We start from the raw sequence: 16,996 nt of genomic DNA, 5'->3' as shown, positions 1-16,996 counted from the left end.
GCAGAGGCCCACAGGACTGCCCCTGTCCAAGAATAATAGTTAAAAAAAAAAAAAAACTTCAAAGCGTATTAATCCCATGCTTAATAATAATAAATAATAATAATTCAAACAAGGGATTTGGAGGAAATCCTGGTGGACAACTGAGTCAAAAGAGTTGCAGGAAGTAGCAACAACTTCTATATTTAGATTAAATTGGAAATAAGTATGATTTGTAATGCCACACAGGGCACTACATACAATGAAGCAATACATAACACACATGTAAATAAACAACAATTTTGTTTAATAATTATTCTTACTTGCTTTCTTTTTGAGGGGAACATATTTATAGGTATAAAACTGTTTATCTTAAATAATTAACCAGTAATGTCTTGTTCTCCAGTCCCTTCATTCCTGCTGTTGGTTTGCACATACAAAACCAGCATCCTTTTACTCAGTTGATGGTCCATGCTTGTATGAAATGCATCTTTTACGGAAAATGTTTGCCCACATAGGGATGTTTAGACCTCATCACAATAATCTTTCCACTCATAAATATATTCATCAATCAACAGCTAAGAGGACAGGTTTTGTCAGAAGTACAAACTCAGTTCACAGGCATTTGCTATCACCTAATTTCTTGAAGCAGTTTTACTGTGCCATTTTTTTTTTTAACTGTCTTGCTTTAACAAGGGAGTGCCACTGCTGAGACCTGAAACAATGACATTATAACAAACAGTGAATATGTTTATTATATAAGGTAATTAATGTTAACAATAATAATAATTACAAAAGGAATATCACTATTCTACTGTATTCTGTTCCAGCTCGATAGAGTCAGAGAGTGTAGGAAAATGGGAAAGTTTGTTTTCCATTTAAATTTTAAAATATCAAACAAGATGTACAGTTAATAATATTTTTTTTTAAAGATTAAAATAAAATAATTCTGCAGACGTTCATTGTAACGTTCATAGAAGTTGTGCCTCTGATCACGGTCTTGCTGTAGATGCATTGAGAGCAGAAAGCGGACAATGTGTTTCTTTAAAGTTCATTTTCCAACAGTGCGGATTCTTCAATCTAGTTATAGAGCACACACTAGACAAACAGAAAAGCACTAATTAAGCGGTCTTGGATACCATTTCCCACTTCTTCATATGCAGATCTCAATCTCTATAGCTGGCTTTTTTTTTCTTCTTTTTACACAGCCATGAGTTCATAAATGGGAAATACATGTCACGCAATGCAGTACAATGCAAACTATCTCTGAATACACCTCTGGTGCCATCAGCCTGGAGACAACCCTGCAGGGCTTGTATGTATATTTCATATTAAAGAACATGGCCTTCAGTCTCTGAACATCCACAGGCCTCTTTAAGAAAATCCTAAATATAAATGAAAAGCACTGGAAGGGGGAGGGGGAAAGAGTACCTTAAATTGCACCAATATAACCACAGTGGATAAATATACTGAGCAGCCCTCTGAAGTGTCTCTGCCCTCCACTCAGGTAATCTGAACACTCGTATGATCACTGTAGCTTTAGCAGGCTTGGGGTGTCCTGCTTAAACCTCTACTTCTAGGTTTGCAGTTCAAGACCAGTAAATCCCTAGCTTCAGCCTTGCCTAGTACTATCTGGACTCTCCGTCCTTATGTGAGCTGAACAGGGCCAAATCTCCAGCCCCACCAAGTCTGGAGCTGCGAGGTGGAGTGGAGGTCCTCGTCGCAGATGAAATAAGTGGAGGGGGTGCCCCAACTGGCATGGACGCAACTAGACTGGGTGCCTTGGTGAGAATTCCATTAGGGACATGAGAATGCGGATGCATTGGGCCCAAGCGTGAATAGAGGCTTTGGTGATGTGAAGGTGTGGAGGCTCCTGGAGGATGGAGCTGAGTGTGAGACAACAAGCCTGCATGCAGCTGCTCTAGGTGGACTGCATGAGATGGGCTGGGCAGGTGAGGTGTAGAAAGGTGTGGATGCAACCCAAAATAACGCACCCTTTCAAAGTCCTCACGCAGTATCTGTGCGCGCTGTTCCTCATCCAGCAGCCCACCTCCATGGCCACCAACCTGATGAGGGCGATCAAAAGGATGAGACATCAACCCAAACTCCGGCCGGGTCGCAGAGGACGAAGCTGAAGTGGAGGTAGGTGGATGATGGGGGCCCACTGCCACTGCTGCCACTACAGCAGCTGCTCTCTCTGCCTCAAAGTATCGTGCTTGCTGATGCTGCTGAAATAAACGGGACAAGTGCGGATCAGTGCGCAGTGCAAGATGGGGATCTGGTCGTTGGGCTAAGATCTCTCTACGTTGCTGTTGCTGCTGCTGAGCAGCAATTTCCCTCCAGGGATCCCAGGGGAAGCTGTGAGGAGCCTGTGAGTGGCCTTGAGGTGGTGTATGTGGATGTGTTGCAAATCGATCTGTCGGACCTCCTACAACTAGTCCAGCTGATCCACCAGCTCCACCAAGATAAGCCTCAATAGCTAACCGGGAGCGATCCAGAAGTGGAAGATGATGGTGGGTAGGAGGAGGAAGAGGCACTCCAGATGTGGGAGTCAACGAAAGGGTTGAAGAAGGAGTTGAAGGATGGTGTGTGTGGCGACTGTTAGGCCGCTCAAAGCTATGAGGGGGTACGGCTGGATGCGGCACCGAGATGGGCACTGGCTCAGGCTCCTCCTTTCTCTCCTCCTTGACTTTCACCGGGGGATGATGCAGCCCAGGAGTGAGATTAGTAGAAGGCTTAGAAACTGGAGTCGTCGTCCGGTCAGGCTTCTTGACTGGAAGTGAACTGACTGAGGAGGAGGAAGAGGCTGGACCACTGCTCTCTCTTTGGGATGGATGGGAGGTTTCTGAGCTGAGACCATGTGCCTGTCTACCAAATATTTCCAGAGGAGAGGAAGCAGGTGGGGCATTTGGAGGAGGGGTTGCAAGAACAGAAGACGTGGATGAACGAGGTCTGTCTGGTGCTGAGGAGGTTGATGCTGGTACCCTGGACGATGAATGCTGTCTTTTGTCTGACTCTCGATCTCGTTCCCTTTCCCGCTCTCTGTTTTGTCCATCAGATTGAGCAGCAACTATGCTTAGGGGCCCCAACCCATTCATGTGAGAGCTGGGAGTGCTGCTGCGGTGCTTGAGTGCACCAGGGGACATTCGCACAGGTTGACGACCATAAAGTAGACTGTCCCTAAGAGGTGATATGAAACACAGTAAGCATTTAAACAATTATATATATATAAATCTGTCTAAGATTAAATTGGTATAGTTACTTAGTCTCATAGACAAAAGGTATTTATGAATATAGGGAGGTGTGGCATACCTATCTTTTTCATCTTTTATTTGAGTCAATTCTCTTCCTCCCATATCTTTCCCTCTATCTCTGTCATCCCTTTTTTCTAGTCCTTTGGCCCAAGCAGGCCCTGAGGAGAAAGGAGGGGCAACATGTAGGCGATTCCATGGATCGTGTGGGTTCCCCAATCCTCCTACTGCACTTGCAGAGGATTCTGCCTTATGGCCAAAAACTGAACTAGCACCTAAACCGAAAAGAACACACAGAAAATGGGAATACATGGAAACGTGTTGAATCAAAATATGTTTCCTTAAGCATGTCAATATTTTGACCTACCTAGTGAAGGGCTACCCAGTCCCCCAAAGGCACCAGCACCCAGTGCTCCCAACGGTGGAAAGGGGGGTGAGCGGCCATATGGATCTGTAATGCACAACAGCCCACATCAGGATTGATTATGCCGATCTCAGTCACGCACTTATTGCTAACAGAGAACTACACAAAAATGGCCAAATTTAGCTGCTTGCTTTGGAGAGTACATTTATTTTATGCCCAGTTTTATGTCTGCTGCCACTCAACAAGTTGAAGAGCTTGATTACCTTTCCTGTATTATAATATTTTAGAAAACTAGGCTAGGGTACAGTTAAGCTCAAAGTCAGCTCACTCATCCAATCTCTTACCCAGATGTGTTGCTGGGGTGAGGAAAGAGGAGTGGGGCGTTGATGGAGGGATGAAGGAAGTGGAGGACGGATTGACTCCACCTGAGAAGACACAGGGGTCAACTCAAATAAAAATATTTATTTAACACCCTTTAATGGAGTACCACTGAGTGTTTATTTCATTCAATGTTTAATACTCTGATGTTAGATCCTCTCCAAGCCATCTGATAAAACAGCAACTAAGTTGCATGTGTATGTGAGACAGCATAGTTTTATGTATTGTGTAAAGCCAAGTCAACTGTCTGTATCTTAGTTATTACAAGTTCTAATAATAGCCTCAAATGAAGAATAGGATATATCCTCTTGTGTGAGTGTGGATAAGGAGTCTCTGTTGGGAAACATAGGTGTTCAAAAGAAATACACATACTAGCAGCTGCAAAGAGACTGCCAGGTCTAGTGAGATCATGGGTTGGAGGTAGAGGACCTCCAAGTGCTCCAAGACTGCCTATTCCTCCAATACCGCCAGGGCCAGGGAGACGGGGTAGAGAGTCATTACGTAATTCCAGCTTTTGAGGATCTGCATGCATCAACTGGAAGAGTTCAAAGCATGAGGCATCAATATAAACTAAATTGCTAGCAACAATTCAGAACAGTAATAACAGAATACCAATATGCTTTTGAGACATATTCTACTAAGGAGACCAAAAGAGAACGGGCAAAATAAATGAACAAACCTTAACTTTCTCCTGATGCCTCAAAATCATCCAGGCCACACGCACATGCATAGCACACCATTTTCCAGGCTTCTGCAGTGTTGTAAGAAAGTATGAACGCTATTTATCAAAAATAAACATTATTTATTTATTTAAACGACAGTTTGATGAACAGAGAAGTCATACTTACATTACTGACTTTCAATGATGGTGCAAACGGGTCCGTTATCTGTGTAAATAAAATGAGAATTATCTCATCCAATATTAAATGGTGTGTCAATTTACTACAAATCAGACAGACAGACAGACAGCATGGTAACACATTAGAAATACAATACCCTAGGGTCTTTAGGTTGGAGGTGGGGAGGCACAACTCCCAAGCGAGCAGGCATATCTGGAGCAGTTCCCTGGAGGGCAACAAGCTATCACAAGACACCGTTGTAAACCGTTACAAGTACCAATACTTCTAACTGCATGCATTAACTTTAATGTTTCATAAACTACATATAATAAAAGGATATAGTTTTTTAAATCAGGTTATTGTGTAAAATTCATTTTAAACCATAATACATAAATAAAATTAAGTTTACATAATTTTTTTTGGTTGACTGTGATATTTAAAAAATAAATTAATTAATTAAGCTTATTTAAAGCTAATTAAAGCTATTGTTAAAATAAGGCAGTGGTCAGCTCCTTACCTTGGGTTGAAAGGCTCCTTGCAAGGAACTAAATGGTCCAGTGGGGGGAATTACAGGCTGGATTCCAGGCACAGGTGGTGGGTACTGAGGAAAATACTTGTAGCAAAATAATACAATTTCAGAAAAATGCCACTCCATATTCAGACAGGAGAAAATATGAGTCCAACATCTTCGGATCATTTTACTGACTCGGAACTTTGAATCTCATTCAGCAAAATGAACAAATCCTTTTTTCGGGTCATTTCTTTCATTTCATCAGAATATAATTACAGTGTTACATGTTAAATTCTCCAACACATCTAGTATTTAATAAACTATAAAATTATAGGCTAATGCAACCAAGGCCGAATTATGAGAAACAGAAATTATTAATTAATAGCTTAGCTGGGTCTTCAGGCTATGCAGTCTGTTAGTTCACCTCACCTCCAAATCCGAGTCGTTCTTTCTTTTGTCATGTCTGTTCCCAAGAAACAGAAATGATTAGTTAATCTCTCGAGTCTTCGGGTTCGAGTCGTTCGTTCATCCCGTTTCCGGTACTGCATGCTGCATTAACTATGGGCCGGACCAGAAGAATGAACGACTCAAGACGTGAACTAATCATTTCTGTTTCCTGTACAGAACCTATGGGGATGTCGCAGTGCATGCATGGTCAAAAATGAACGACTCACACTCTGAGACGACTCGTTGTTCCCAAGTCATATTAAAGATTTGTTCAAAATGAACGAATCTTTCATGAACGACACATCACTACAACGTCTTTGTTAACTATTCAGATATCATATGTTGCAGCTTTTGTTAACTGATAATAGTGTCATGTTCACTCCAAAAGCAGAAAACTTACTGGGTGTCGAAAGAGGCTGTCTATCTTGCCTGTGAATTTCTCAAACTAGAAAAGAAATAAAATCTTTTGTTAATGATATATTAATCTTACTCACAACAAGAGTGCAAAAAAAAAAAAAAAAAACAATGGATCAACAAGAACTAGTCACTGAAATTAGTCACTGGCACTTGTGGCCTCCTCACCATTGGAGGAGCTGTAGCAGGTGGGTGCAGAAAGTGTTGGTGAGTGTGGGTGTGCTGGTGCTGATGGTTGTGCTGATGGAATTGGTAGGCCATTGGTGGGATAGAGGTCTGAGCCTGCCCTGTCCTACTGGAGCTCCCAGAGCTGGAGGAGGAAACGGAGGCGCTGCCTGATGCTGAGCTAGCACTCACTCCAGCACCGCTCCCAGAGGCTCTGCCTTCCCGCTCTGCACCTTGAGAAGCCAAGAAGTGCGAATTCAGCTCCTGCCGGAGCAGCTCCGGATCTATATGAATCAGAGAACAAACAATTTAATTATCTACACAAGAGAAAAAACTTCGTAACTGTACGATTTAGTCTTTGTAGTTGTGTGCACAAAAGTGGAGTGAAATGTACCTGCTGAAGAGCGAGGGGACACTTGCAGAAGAGGAGGAGGTGGAGGGAGACCAGGCGGAGGGGTGAAGAGAGCACCAGGGCTTGGGCGTGATGAAGGCCGCAGCACACCAGATGGCCCAGATGGGCCTCGGCCTGCAGACACACTAGTGGGCACACTAGAGGGAGTGGGCGGTCGAATTGATGAGGAAGAGGTGGATGAAGATGGAGGCTTAACTGAGGTACTGTTCCTGAATTTTTTTTTTTTTTTTTTTTTTTTTTTTTTTTATAAATAAAATAAAATACACAGCATACCAAAGTTAGGGGAGAATGATTGATTCAGTGACATTTCAAGTACTTCTGTAAGGAAATACTCTAGCACACTGGCAAATACAGTTTGTCTTACTACTCAAGTAGTTAATTCTGTCCCTGGTTTTAAGCATTTTATTTTTGTTACAGTAAACATTGAAGCTTGGCACTGAACTTCACTGACCTGTTGTTGGTACCCATGCCATAGACACCTTGTGAGCGGCCAGGGAAGGAGAAGAACGATTTCGATTTATGTTGCGAGGGGCTGCAATCATGGCGGTGGTGTGGTGCAGCATTTCCATTTTGCTCAGCCAGTGAGGTGGAGACAGAGGCAGGAGAACGGGGCAACAGAAGTGAGGATGAGGTAGAGGTGGCTTCAGGGTATGGCAGCTCCAGACTCCTCTCCTGACTACGCTCCAAGCCAGAGACTCGGGGAGTCACTGACAAACGAGGTGGCCCACTGCAGCCATTGCTCACAGGAGAGGCCAAAATTACTGGGTTGGAGGACACTGCAGGAAAGATACAAAATGTTTTATCATAAGCTCATCTCTACCAAGAAATAGATACAATCTCATGGCAGTAATAAAATTTTGAAGACAAAGTTTCTATGCATGTTAGGGCATCTATATTGTCCAAAAATAACAGTTTTGTAAACGAAACGATCATATAGCAATGCTATTATATAACAAAAACAATATTACACACCATGGGCCTTCCTAAAAATTCCAGGCTTATTGTAGTGATTGCTAATTATAATGGTTAAAAACCATTAGATTTTCTCGAAGATTTCAGAAAGCGATATGTGACTAAAAAGATGGATTGCTGGTAAACTAAAAGGCTGATATATTTATTTTTTTGCCGGAGGAACACATCCACTTCCAAGGCTGGACTATTTACATAGGATCATGCAATTTTGCATTTGTTTGCATATACATTAGAAATGACATAAGTTGACTGGCTTTCACATGCAATTTTTGATGATAAATTCACACAGTATACAAGTGGTTTTAGCATCTAATGTAATAATACAATGAACTAGAGTTCAAAGTAGAAAGATATAAACATATATACCTTCTCTAGTGCTAACGGTGAATGTAGGCTCCATATCATTGTCAGAAGCCTGAGGCAAAACAACAAACAAAAAAAAAAAACAAATGTTAAGTGATATTCATTCAAATTTAGTTAATGCCCCCAAATTATCAGTACAAAAGAAATGGCTCACCTTATCCCCCGACTCGCTCTCTGCATCACACTGAGAACAAAGTGACAAAGACAATAATGGCATGCTCGGTTTAAGTATGATCATGTGTAAAACATATCTATACACACACAATGTGTATTCTTAATTAAAGTACAAAAATATTTACAAAGCCCATAAAAAGAGACATTCTTACAATGTATCCTGTCTCCATGAGGTTTCCTGACACCTATAACACAATTCACAAATGTTGGTTGCAGATTAAATGTTTTTTTAAGAAGCAGCAGCAAAAGGCAATTAAAAAAAAACAAACATTGGCATTCAAGGAGTCAGATTTTTTTGGTATTCAACATCACATAAACAAAATATATATTATCTGATGAATCATAGTTGATCATAGTTTGGCAGTGATGGCCAAGAGAAAAGCAAACAATAAACTTGACCAACTTACATGCTGAACCTGAACATCAACTGAAGTACTAATATCTGACAATAAACTGATATTATAACTAATTAGACTTATGACGAAACTCTGTTCCTCACCTTGGCCTCTCTCTTTTTCTTCTCATTTCTACGCTTCTCCCAGCTACTGGTGGTGTAAGTAGCCGGAGCTCCTTCCTCTGGCTCTGTGAGCGGCCCTCCGTTCTCATCCAGGCCTCGCTTCCTTTTGCTCCCTCTCTCCATAAACATACCAGCTCGCTCTGGCGGCTTCAGAGAACAATCCATCTTTTATAATGCACATGCAGAAAATAAACAAGATATAACATTACTAAAATTACCCCCCCCCTCCCCCCCTGTGTATTATGTAAAATAATTAACTACAAAAATCTCTGTTGCGCAAATTGCCCAAAAACCACAGCTTACAGAAAAGCAAATAAATCACCCAAAGATTTACAAACAGCATAAGCAGACTAAACAGATCAAATTACTACATCCCACTTTCTTACAATGTGTAACAAATAACTGCAATTTGGAAACTGACTATAATCACACATACCTCCAAAGCCTCCAGACTTATAAAGCTGGCTATGGCAAATCCATCGATGATGTCTTCCTCACAAGACACAGATTCCCGCTTCCTCCGACGTGGAGGCCGGTGTCTGGCACCAGGAAAAACAGGCCGACATTCTCCGTTACTAGCACCAAGGAGGGAGTCTCTGCAACGTTCTTGCTCTGAGCCTGAGGAAGGTGACGAGGCCCCAAGGTCCGCTCTCCTCCTGCGTCGCTCTCTATCACGCTGAGAACGGGAGCGACGGCTTTGTCTCAACCCTCCGCTTCGACTCGGCCCGTCCATGTCAAAGCAAACCCTACACAGTCCGTACAAAAGGCACTAAAACCTTGGTCCACAGAGGGACCTTACTTTTACTGAGGGAAACCAACACCTCCTGAACCAACGTAGGTGGAGTTAATATGTCTGCTTACAGCTTTGTGGCCATTGAAGAATGCATGCCATCAGCGCACCTCTGTCTGATGAGGGTTGATTGAGAATGTGTTTTCCATAAAAACAGGCTGTTGTATACTTCAAGCTATTTCCTTCCACATTACTCTCTTTGTGTCAAGACATTGTGAGTTTCATCTAGAGGAAAATACAAGAGTTTATTAGTAACCTATACACACATTTACAGAGCAATAACACAATATATGGCTTCATGGAAAACTACATTTTAGAAAACATTCAGGCAGCTTTTGGAGAAAGAAAACGATAGCCAAGACGCAAATGAACAGCTATATAAACAAAGCCAAAAGACGAACTTTTATATGGCTATATCTAAGCATTTCAATATTCATGGTTTCTAACAGTATTAGGCAGTAGCTACAAAGTCTTGAGAAATATGGTACGAGATAATTAAATTAGCGAGATCGTTAAATATTTGTTATTTAGCTGGCTATCTTAAAATTGACAGCTAAGCTTCAGGATAGACGAGACGAACATCACATTTAGTGCAGTTGTGGTTTCACAAGCAGAAAAGGGGCACACGAAAGTTAATTCTTAAATCAAAACTGAACAAAAGCGTTAGCGAACAACAACGACTGAATAAACTAGCACCCTTAATAAACTCGCTAGCTATCCAACCGGTGACGATAGCTAGTTAGTTAGTTAGCCTGTTAACTGGCCTAGCCAGCTTGATACCTACAAAAATGACGGTAAGGTAATTAACATATTGCTAGCTTACTACTTTTTCCTATTGAAAATTTCCTGTGTAAACATCGGCTTTAAAAATCTAATACCGTTTTACAACGCGGTGTCCGATCTGAACAAAAATCACAACAATGTCTAAACGGTTATGCATCTTTCCGACAAAATGACTGAAACAGCTGGATAGGAGGTCAATACAGTTTAGCTATTTGCTAACTACGCTATCCCATTACGCTAGCTTAAGTTGTTTGCTAATCAGCTAAAATTACACCACACACTTGCCTAAGCATCGATGACAGGCATACGATAACCAGGTTAGTTAAAACAGCACATAATTCAACTAACTCAACCAAATCCTCAACATCGAAGCACAGTGAAGCTGTTTGATTTGTTAAAAATCCAAACCATACTAAACTAACCTTAGCTATGCTAACTACGCTAGCGTTCCTTTGACGAGCAAGAGAGAAAGGTGAATTCGTCTGAGCCACTGGTTGAAAATCGCTTCTCTTTTCCTGACTGTTTACCATGTATGCGTGTATTAAACGTAAACAAAACCTCGCTCGTTCTGTTTACATTAGTATTAACATGACATAATGCGATTCAAATACCACCCACCACTCAAAAGGTGCCGATGCGAATGATCGTTCTCTTCGAGCTTCTGATCGGTTGGTCCCGTCTCCATTAGACGACAGTGGTGTAGGCCCCGAAGCCTCGGACTCGATTTACACGGACATGCAGCTTCAGCGTCAGCGCCCGTAACGCAGGCCAGCCTCCTCCTTCCGCGGCCCACTGTCTAATCTACTCAGTCCGGGAAAGTTCAATTATCTTCCTGTTTGCGCAGTTGAAATAAATATTATCTCTCGATTGTGGTCTTTAAAGGAATTCATAAAACGCTGCAATAAATCCCGATCGTCAAAATCAGATAAACATATACATGTTTTTTCATGGTAGCTGAAAAGCTGGTAATAACGTGAATCCTGGGTGGATAACGCTACAGTGAAACTGCATTGTGTGCTTCAATCGATTTTTTTTCCTCTATGATTCACGGACAGCCGTGTATAACTAATAGCAAAGCAGCACTGCCGCCTATTGGTACGAAAGAGAAGATGGCGTAACACAAAAGTCACTACTGCTACATATATTATTATATTATTATTAATATATATTTTTTCTGTTCCTATAAACATTCTTTATAACATAAGCATATAAACATTCATCGTGTCATTGGACTGTCTGCTTTGTATGAAAGTAGAAATGAATATTCACACATTATCACCAGTTTTTAGTTTTGTTATATTTGCGGGTTTTGTGTGCAAGCATGCAACTAAATTGTATTAATTTGTTTCGTTATGTGAGCGTACAACATTGCTAAAACAATAAGGTTTCTTATGTTAATTTATTCAATGCCATAAGAACAAGAGGTAAGGAACATAGTCACATTATTTACAACATTAATTCTGCCAGACATTTCTTACACAAAGTTCAGTTCTTTTAAAACACTGCATGTTTTCAGTGCTTTTATTTTTGTTTTTTGTTTTGTTTGTTCCAGAAGGTTTATGTTTAAAGTCATTTATAAAATGCAGAAAATGGGGTTCACAAAGACCCATTTTCTTCTTGTGTATATGGCATTTAGCCTACGTGATAAAATAAATAACTGCACAATGTATTGTTGTTTACATTCCAAAATGTCATTCTGAAAATAAAAAAGCACATCAAATACACAAATTTCTATCACACATCCCAGCCTTCTATTAATATAAGTTTCTAAATCCTTCCAATATTATATTGAGTGAATAAAATAACAAAACAAATGTACTCTTGTTTATTTTTCCAATACACAAAATTCACATTTATATGAAATGTTCACCTTAACTTTTTTCCAAAAATAGTATTTTGTAAGACCCTTCTTAATTTTGTTATTGATACAACATTTATTTAGCATTTTCCACACTTTTGCCGAATATGAGACCAAAGAAGACCAAAGAAATCTTGCTGCAGCAAATGAAACAGAGCAAAGAGCATTTATTGTGACCTTATTGCTACATTGATGTTTTAAAACATCAACATTATCAGTATAAATATGTTCACATCAAAATCGTCTGTGTTGAGTCCTACTGAACTAGAGTCCATTAAAAGTAACATGACACTCTTTGGAAGTGATTTGTTTTTTAATAGTATGCCTTTGTTGTTACATATGAAACTGAACTGTGTGCTGAGAAATTTGACTTCTTTATGGAAATTAGGCAATTTGACAATAAACACTAAGGAGTTTTAAACCACTCTACGTACATCCGATGACGTAATGGGAACCGATTACATGCGGAAGTAAAAGAAGGAAAACAAACGAGCCATTACTCGCAGTTTAGGGACTGTAAGAGAAACCGGCCTTTGGTTTGACAGGTTAAGTATCAGTCTGCTGGACATTACGACTGAAAACAACAACAAGAATAAAGGTAAACTCTAAAGTAATATATTTTTCTAAGTGCTTCACGTTCTACGTCAAGTTCATGTCTTATTTACCGTTAGCAGGTTTGCTAGCAATTTGCTGGCTAGTTCTATTTTTATCTAAGTTGCCAGCTATTTGACCTGAACTGGTAAGACTCGACATTTATTTATAATAGTTTTAACTCGTTTACATGATAGTCCAGTATTTGTACAAAAAGTACATTTAAAAATATGAATGCCACGTTCATTCAGAAACTATTTCTCGTCCTTAATGTTAGCTGATTATGTAAATACACGCTAAATAGCAGTTGCTCCATGAATTATATTGAACTATGTTTTATACCGTGAGACGGTCGTTTTATTCGATTAACATGTTGGATGTAGAGTTGCACCCATCCTTCGAGTGCGACATGTGATGGAATAAATCTGATTCAGACAAATTATCCAATTAATACTACCCTTGAACGCATACACGGTATTGTCATTTGTGCGCATGAGGGTGTGCTTAGGTTTTTTTTTTTTTTTTTTAATGACGTCAGAACGAGATCTAATCTGAGTCACTCTTTAGGCTGGGTTCTCATGTGATTACCCAGAATACCTTGGGCATGGTCTCACCAGTGACTGATGTTTGTCTTCATTTAAATCAGATTTCGGAAATGTCATTTAGTTGATTTTGAATGATAAACTAGACCTATGTCATTTTGTTTCATTATTAGATGGAGTTCTTATTTGGGCGGAGAAAGACCCCAGAGGAGATGCTAAGACAGAACCAGAGAGCACTGAACAGAGCCATGAGAGAGCTAGACAGAGAACGCCAAAGGATGGAACAGCAGGAAAAGAAAATCATAGCTGATATTAAGAAAATGGCAAAACAGGGACAGATGGTAGTCACATTAATACACTGTCATAATTAACCATGATGTACTATATATATATATATAATTTCATACATCTTGATTGTTCCAGGATGCTGTTAAGATCATGGCTAAGGACTTGGTTCGCACCAGGAGATATGTAAAGAAGTTCATCATGATGAGAGCCAATATCCAAGCAGTCAGTCTTAAAATCCAAACCCTCAAATCAAACAACAGCATGGCACAGGCCATGAAGGGAGTCACCAAAGCCATGGCCACAATGAACAGACAGGTTAGAAATCTCAAGTAAACAAATTCATGATTTCTCTTTTCTAAAGAATGTAGGTATATTTAGATTTCCAAACTTGTATCTTCCATATTTGGAATATACCATATTCCAAATTTGGAAGCTACTTGGATGAAGAAAACCAGCCCAGAATTGGAGGCCTGATGCTGGAATACCAAACTGTGAAACATCTACAGATGTTGTATAATGTGACTAATATGTAAAGCAGAATTTTGACATTTCAGTTAATACATATTACATGCCAAACACACAGATTTTTATACAACTGAATTAAAAACACAAAATGCCAGATGTTATGTTTCATAGTACAGTATTGTATGATATGATGTATATTAAGTTTAGAACCTGATATGACTATAATGTAATGTAAAATGACACATTTCCATGTGTTTACTGTTATTTCAACACATTCTTATCAAAACAACCTCACCGTCACACCAGGCCTATCTCATGAAGCAGGATTGATTGGTTACCTAGCTATCTGAGCTTAGCTTGAAATGTTAGATCTTACACTGGATTTCCTGCCTTACAACAATGGTTGTACTTTACTGCATTACATGGTAACATGCTGAATTTTGTATCAGGTCTTTAACTGCTTTTAAGGCATGATATTGCTAATTCCACTCTACTTGCTATTGCTCTCATTTGTTTTCTCAGTCTAAAAGATTTTTCTATGAATCATATGACATTTTTGACACCAAGAATCTCAAAATCAAAATCATAGATAAGCACGTTACAAGGTGGTTGTAACCATCTGTACAAAATAACTTTTAAAGAACATGTCCACATTACATTTTTCAGGTAATTATCAAAAATTAAGTTGCTTATCAGAGGTATGATTTAAAATGGGATTCCCAAGAGTGATTGGGGCTATAGACTGCACTCACATTCCAGCCACCAGTCAGACTATTTCCTTGTACACTTTTGAGGTAGACCCCAACTATCCCTGACCACCCAGGTGGCAGAATTAACTTTTTTTATAATGGAAAAAAAAAACATTCCTCTTTGCTAGAATCGACTGTGATTGCATTTGTTATTGCAATTGTATCCACTTAACAAAACCTGCTTTGTGAGACAGGCCCTAGTATGCAAAATAAAGTATTTTGGAATATAGCCTAATATTTTCAGAATTGACTAAGATCACTGAAATGTCTTTAACACAGTTAAAGTTGCCACAAATTCAGAAAATCATGATGGAGTTTGAGCGCCAAAGTGAAATTATGGACATGAAGGAAGAAATGATGAATGATGCAATTGATGATGCAATGGGAGATGAGGATGATGAAGAGGAAAGGTAGGATCATATCTTTTATAAGAACTGACTGAAGTATGAATCTGCATGCATAAAATTGCTATATTACCCTTCTTTTATTTTGCTTTTTAGTGACGCTGTGGTTTCCCAAGTGCTGGATGAGTTGGGTCTGAATCTTTCAGATGAACTTTCAAGTATGTAAACTACACGCTAACTGTATATCATTATTATATACATATCGAGCTGTAAGTTGTAATCAGTAATTTTAAACGTCTATGTGTTTTCACACAGACCTGCCATCTACTGGGGGGAATCTTTCAGTTGCTGCTGGGAAGAAAGCCGAGCCACAGCCAGCTTTGGCAGATGCAGATGCTGACCTGGAGGAAAGACTAAATAACCTCAGGAGAGACTGAGGGAGACGCATCCTTGGGTTAAGGCTTTAGGGTGGAAATGTGCATAAGGTTTTCTAACAGCTTACATGGTGTTCAGAGATTAAATCAGAGGACAGATTGACACTGCAGTATTTGGATGCAGTGTCTTGTTTTTTTCCCCCTCTTTGCTTTAGGCATTCTTATGTGAATGCTTGTATTCTTTTTTTTTTCTACTGTAACTGTGCTGTATGTTATGCTACCAAACCAGTGCTCAAAACGAAGATTTTGATCCTTAAACAGTTTTCAGCACCTTGCTGGAACTAGCTGAGGCATAAACACTAAGTACTTTAAGAAACAAACAAAATCTATACAATCGGTTCTTTAGTTAGTGAAATAAATATTAATAAAGCTGTTATTTTATATGCCACATCACAGTAATATCATTGTGGTTTTATTACAGAAATATAATTCTTGCAAGCCTTGTTTAAACTTTGATCTGGTTCGAGGTCACCATCAGAAAATCCTTTTGCTACAGTTTCCAAAATGTTTCACGGATGTAATGGGCCCATTGGGTTTTATGTATCTAAAGTGATCTAAACTGATTCTTAATTTCTCTAAAAAAAAAAAATAAAAAAAAAATTTAATTGGGGGAAAAGTGTTTAGACAAACAAATGATTGGTGTACTTTAGTAATGTATTTATCTATAGGTAAATGAAAGGGAGATGTTTTGCCTTGTTTTTCTTTCTTAATAAATATTTTTCACATACTGAAATAATTATATACTCAAAGCAAATCGATGACTGAATGTTACACTCCACTGTAATGATGCAATATAACAAAGAGGCTGAAAATGTTCTGACCAAGGCAGTGTTTTAAAATACACCCAGCTAATAATTCACTCATAGGGATGTATGGCCATCACTATGCTGAAAGTCACTATTTCAAAAAGTCTTGTTTCTAAAAAGTTAATACAGAACTGTTGATTAATTGCTAACAAACTTTTTTAAAGTCATTTCACAGTAGTAGTAGTAGTAGTAGGACATATAGTAGTGGTTGCAGATTTATGTATACTGAAATATAGAGAGTAATGAATTGTTCCAAAAATGTTTCAGGGTACAATCATGAAATGAGGCAGAATTACAGAAAATGACAAACCTCTATTTTGTGAATTTAGATACTGAAAGAAAGACAAATACAAAATGAATTGTCTTTGTATATATATATATATTTTTTGTAAAACAATTAGCTTCAGTGAACTACACTGAACTTAACACTCAAACAAAACAAAAAAAAAACAGCTACTTGAGAAAGCATAAATAGAGGCCATTTTAGACTGCTGAACAACTTTAAAGATCTAGAGACCTTCAGTATAAGCTCACAAATATGGACTACTCTGAAATATTTGCTA

The 16,996-nt window shown here is 39.2% G+C and overlaps 2 protein-coding genes across 9 annotated transcripts; one reads left to right on the top strand and one right to left on the bottom strand.

Annotated features, from left to right (window-relative positions):
• Positions 1-262: 262 nt before the first annotated feature.
• Positions 263-11,393, bottom strand: fbrs (fibrosin). 8 transcript variants are annotated; one of them, XM_053685045.1, is made up of 20 exons: positions 10,975-11,393; positions 9,645-9,798; positions 9,220-9,529; positions 8,766-8,948; positions 8,419-8,451; positions 8,247-8,276; positions 8,096-8,144; positions 7,209-7,533; positions 6,740-6,966; positions 6,349-6,629; positions 6,167-6,211; positions 5,326-5,421; positions 4,966-5,049; positions 4,818-4,856; positions 4,649-4,720; positions 4,342-4,504; positions 3,936-4,016; positions 3,595-3,678; positions 3,289-3,502; positions 263-3,156 (listed from the first exon to the last, which is right to left on the bottom strand). In XM_053685045.1, exons 2-20 carry the CDS (start codon positions 9,668-9,670, stop codon positions 1,605-1,607), a joined length of 3,894 nt encoding a protein of 1,297 aa, XP_053541020.1. In that variant the 5' UTR covers positions 9,671-9,798; positions 10,975-11,393; the 3' UTR covers positions 263-1,604. The 8 variants fall into 8 exon arrangements, with proteins under 8 accessions (XP_053541020.1, XP_053541021.1, XP_053541023.1 ...); XM_053685046.1 differs by having other exon boundaries at positions 4,966-5,034; XM_053685048.1 differs by having other exon boundaries at positions 6,740-6,894.
• Positions 11,394-12,764: 1,371 nt separating this feature from the next.
• On the top strand, positions 12,765-16,203 carry chmp2a (charged multivesicular body protein 2A). The gene is made up of 6 exons (NM_001201178.1): positions 12,765-12,812; positions 13,521-13,688; positions 13,771-13,950; positions 15,129-15,259; positions 15,350-15,411; positions 15,509-16,203. Exons 2-6 carry the CDS (start codon positions 13,521-13,523, stop codon positions 15,628-15,630), a joined length of 663 nt encoding a protein of 220 aa, NP_001188107.1. The 5' UTR covers positions 12,765-12,812; the 3' UTR covers positions 15,631-16,203.
• The last annotated feature ends 793 nt before the right edge of the window (positions 16,204-16,996 follow it).

Source organism: Ictalurus punctatus, chromosome 13, assembly GCF_001660625.3.
Source record: "Ictalurus punctatus breed USDA103 chromosome 13, Coco_2.0, whole genome shotgun sequence".
Lineage (NCBI taxonomy): Eukaryota > Metazoa > Chordata > Actinopteri > Siluriformes > Ictaluridae > Ictalurus > Ictalurus punctatus.
This window is presented reverse-complemented; position numbering and strand designations above follow the sequence as displayed.

Bases quoted from the DNA above. Each gene is read 5' to 3' on its own strand.
- fbrs (XM_053685045.1), bottom strand. From the start codon at position 9,670: ATGCATTCTTCAATGGCCACAAAGCT. The intron at 4,505-4,648 runs GTTTGTTCATTT...GAACTCTTCCAG, and splicing joins GGCATCAGGAGAAAGTTAAG to TTGATGCATGCAGATCCTCA. The intron at 3,503-3,594 runs GTAGGTCAAAAT...TTTTCGGTTTAG, and splicing joins ACTGGGTAGCCCTTCACTAG to GTGCTAGTTCAGTTTTTGGC.
- chmp2a (NM_001201178.1), top strand. From the start codon at position 13,521: ATGGAGTTCTTATTTGGGCGGAGAAAGACCCCAGAGGAGATGCTAAGA. The intron at 15,260-15,349 runs GTAGGATCATAT...TTTGCTTTTTAG, and splicing joins GAGGATGATGAAGAGGAAAG to TGACGCTGTGGTTTCCCAAG. The intron at 15,412-15,508 runs GTATGTAAACTA...GTTTTCACACAG, and splicing joins TCTTTCAGATGAACTTTCAA to ACCTGCCATCTACTGGGGGG.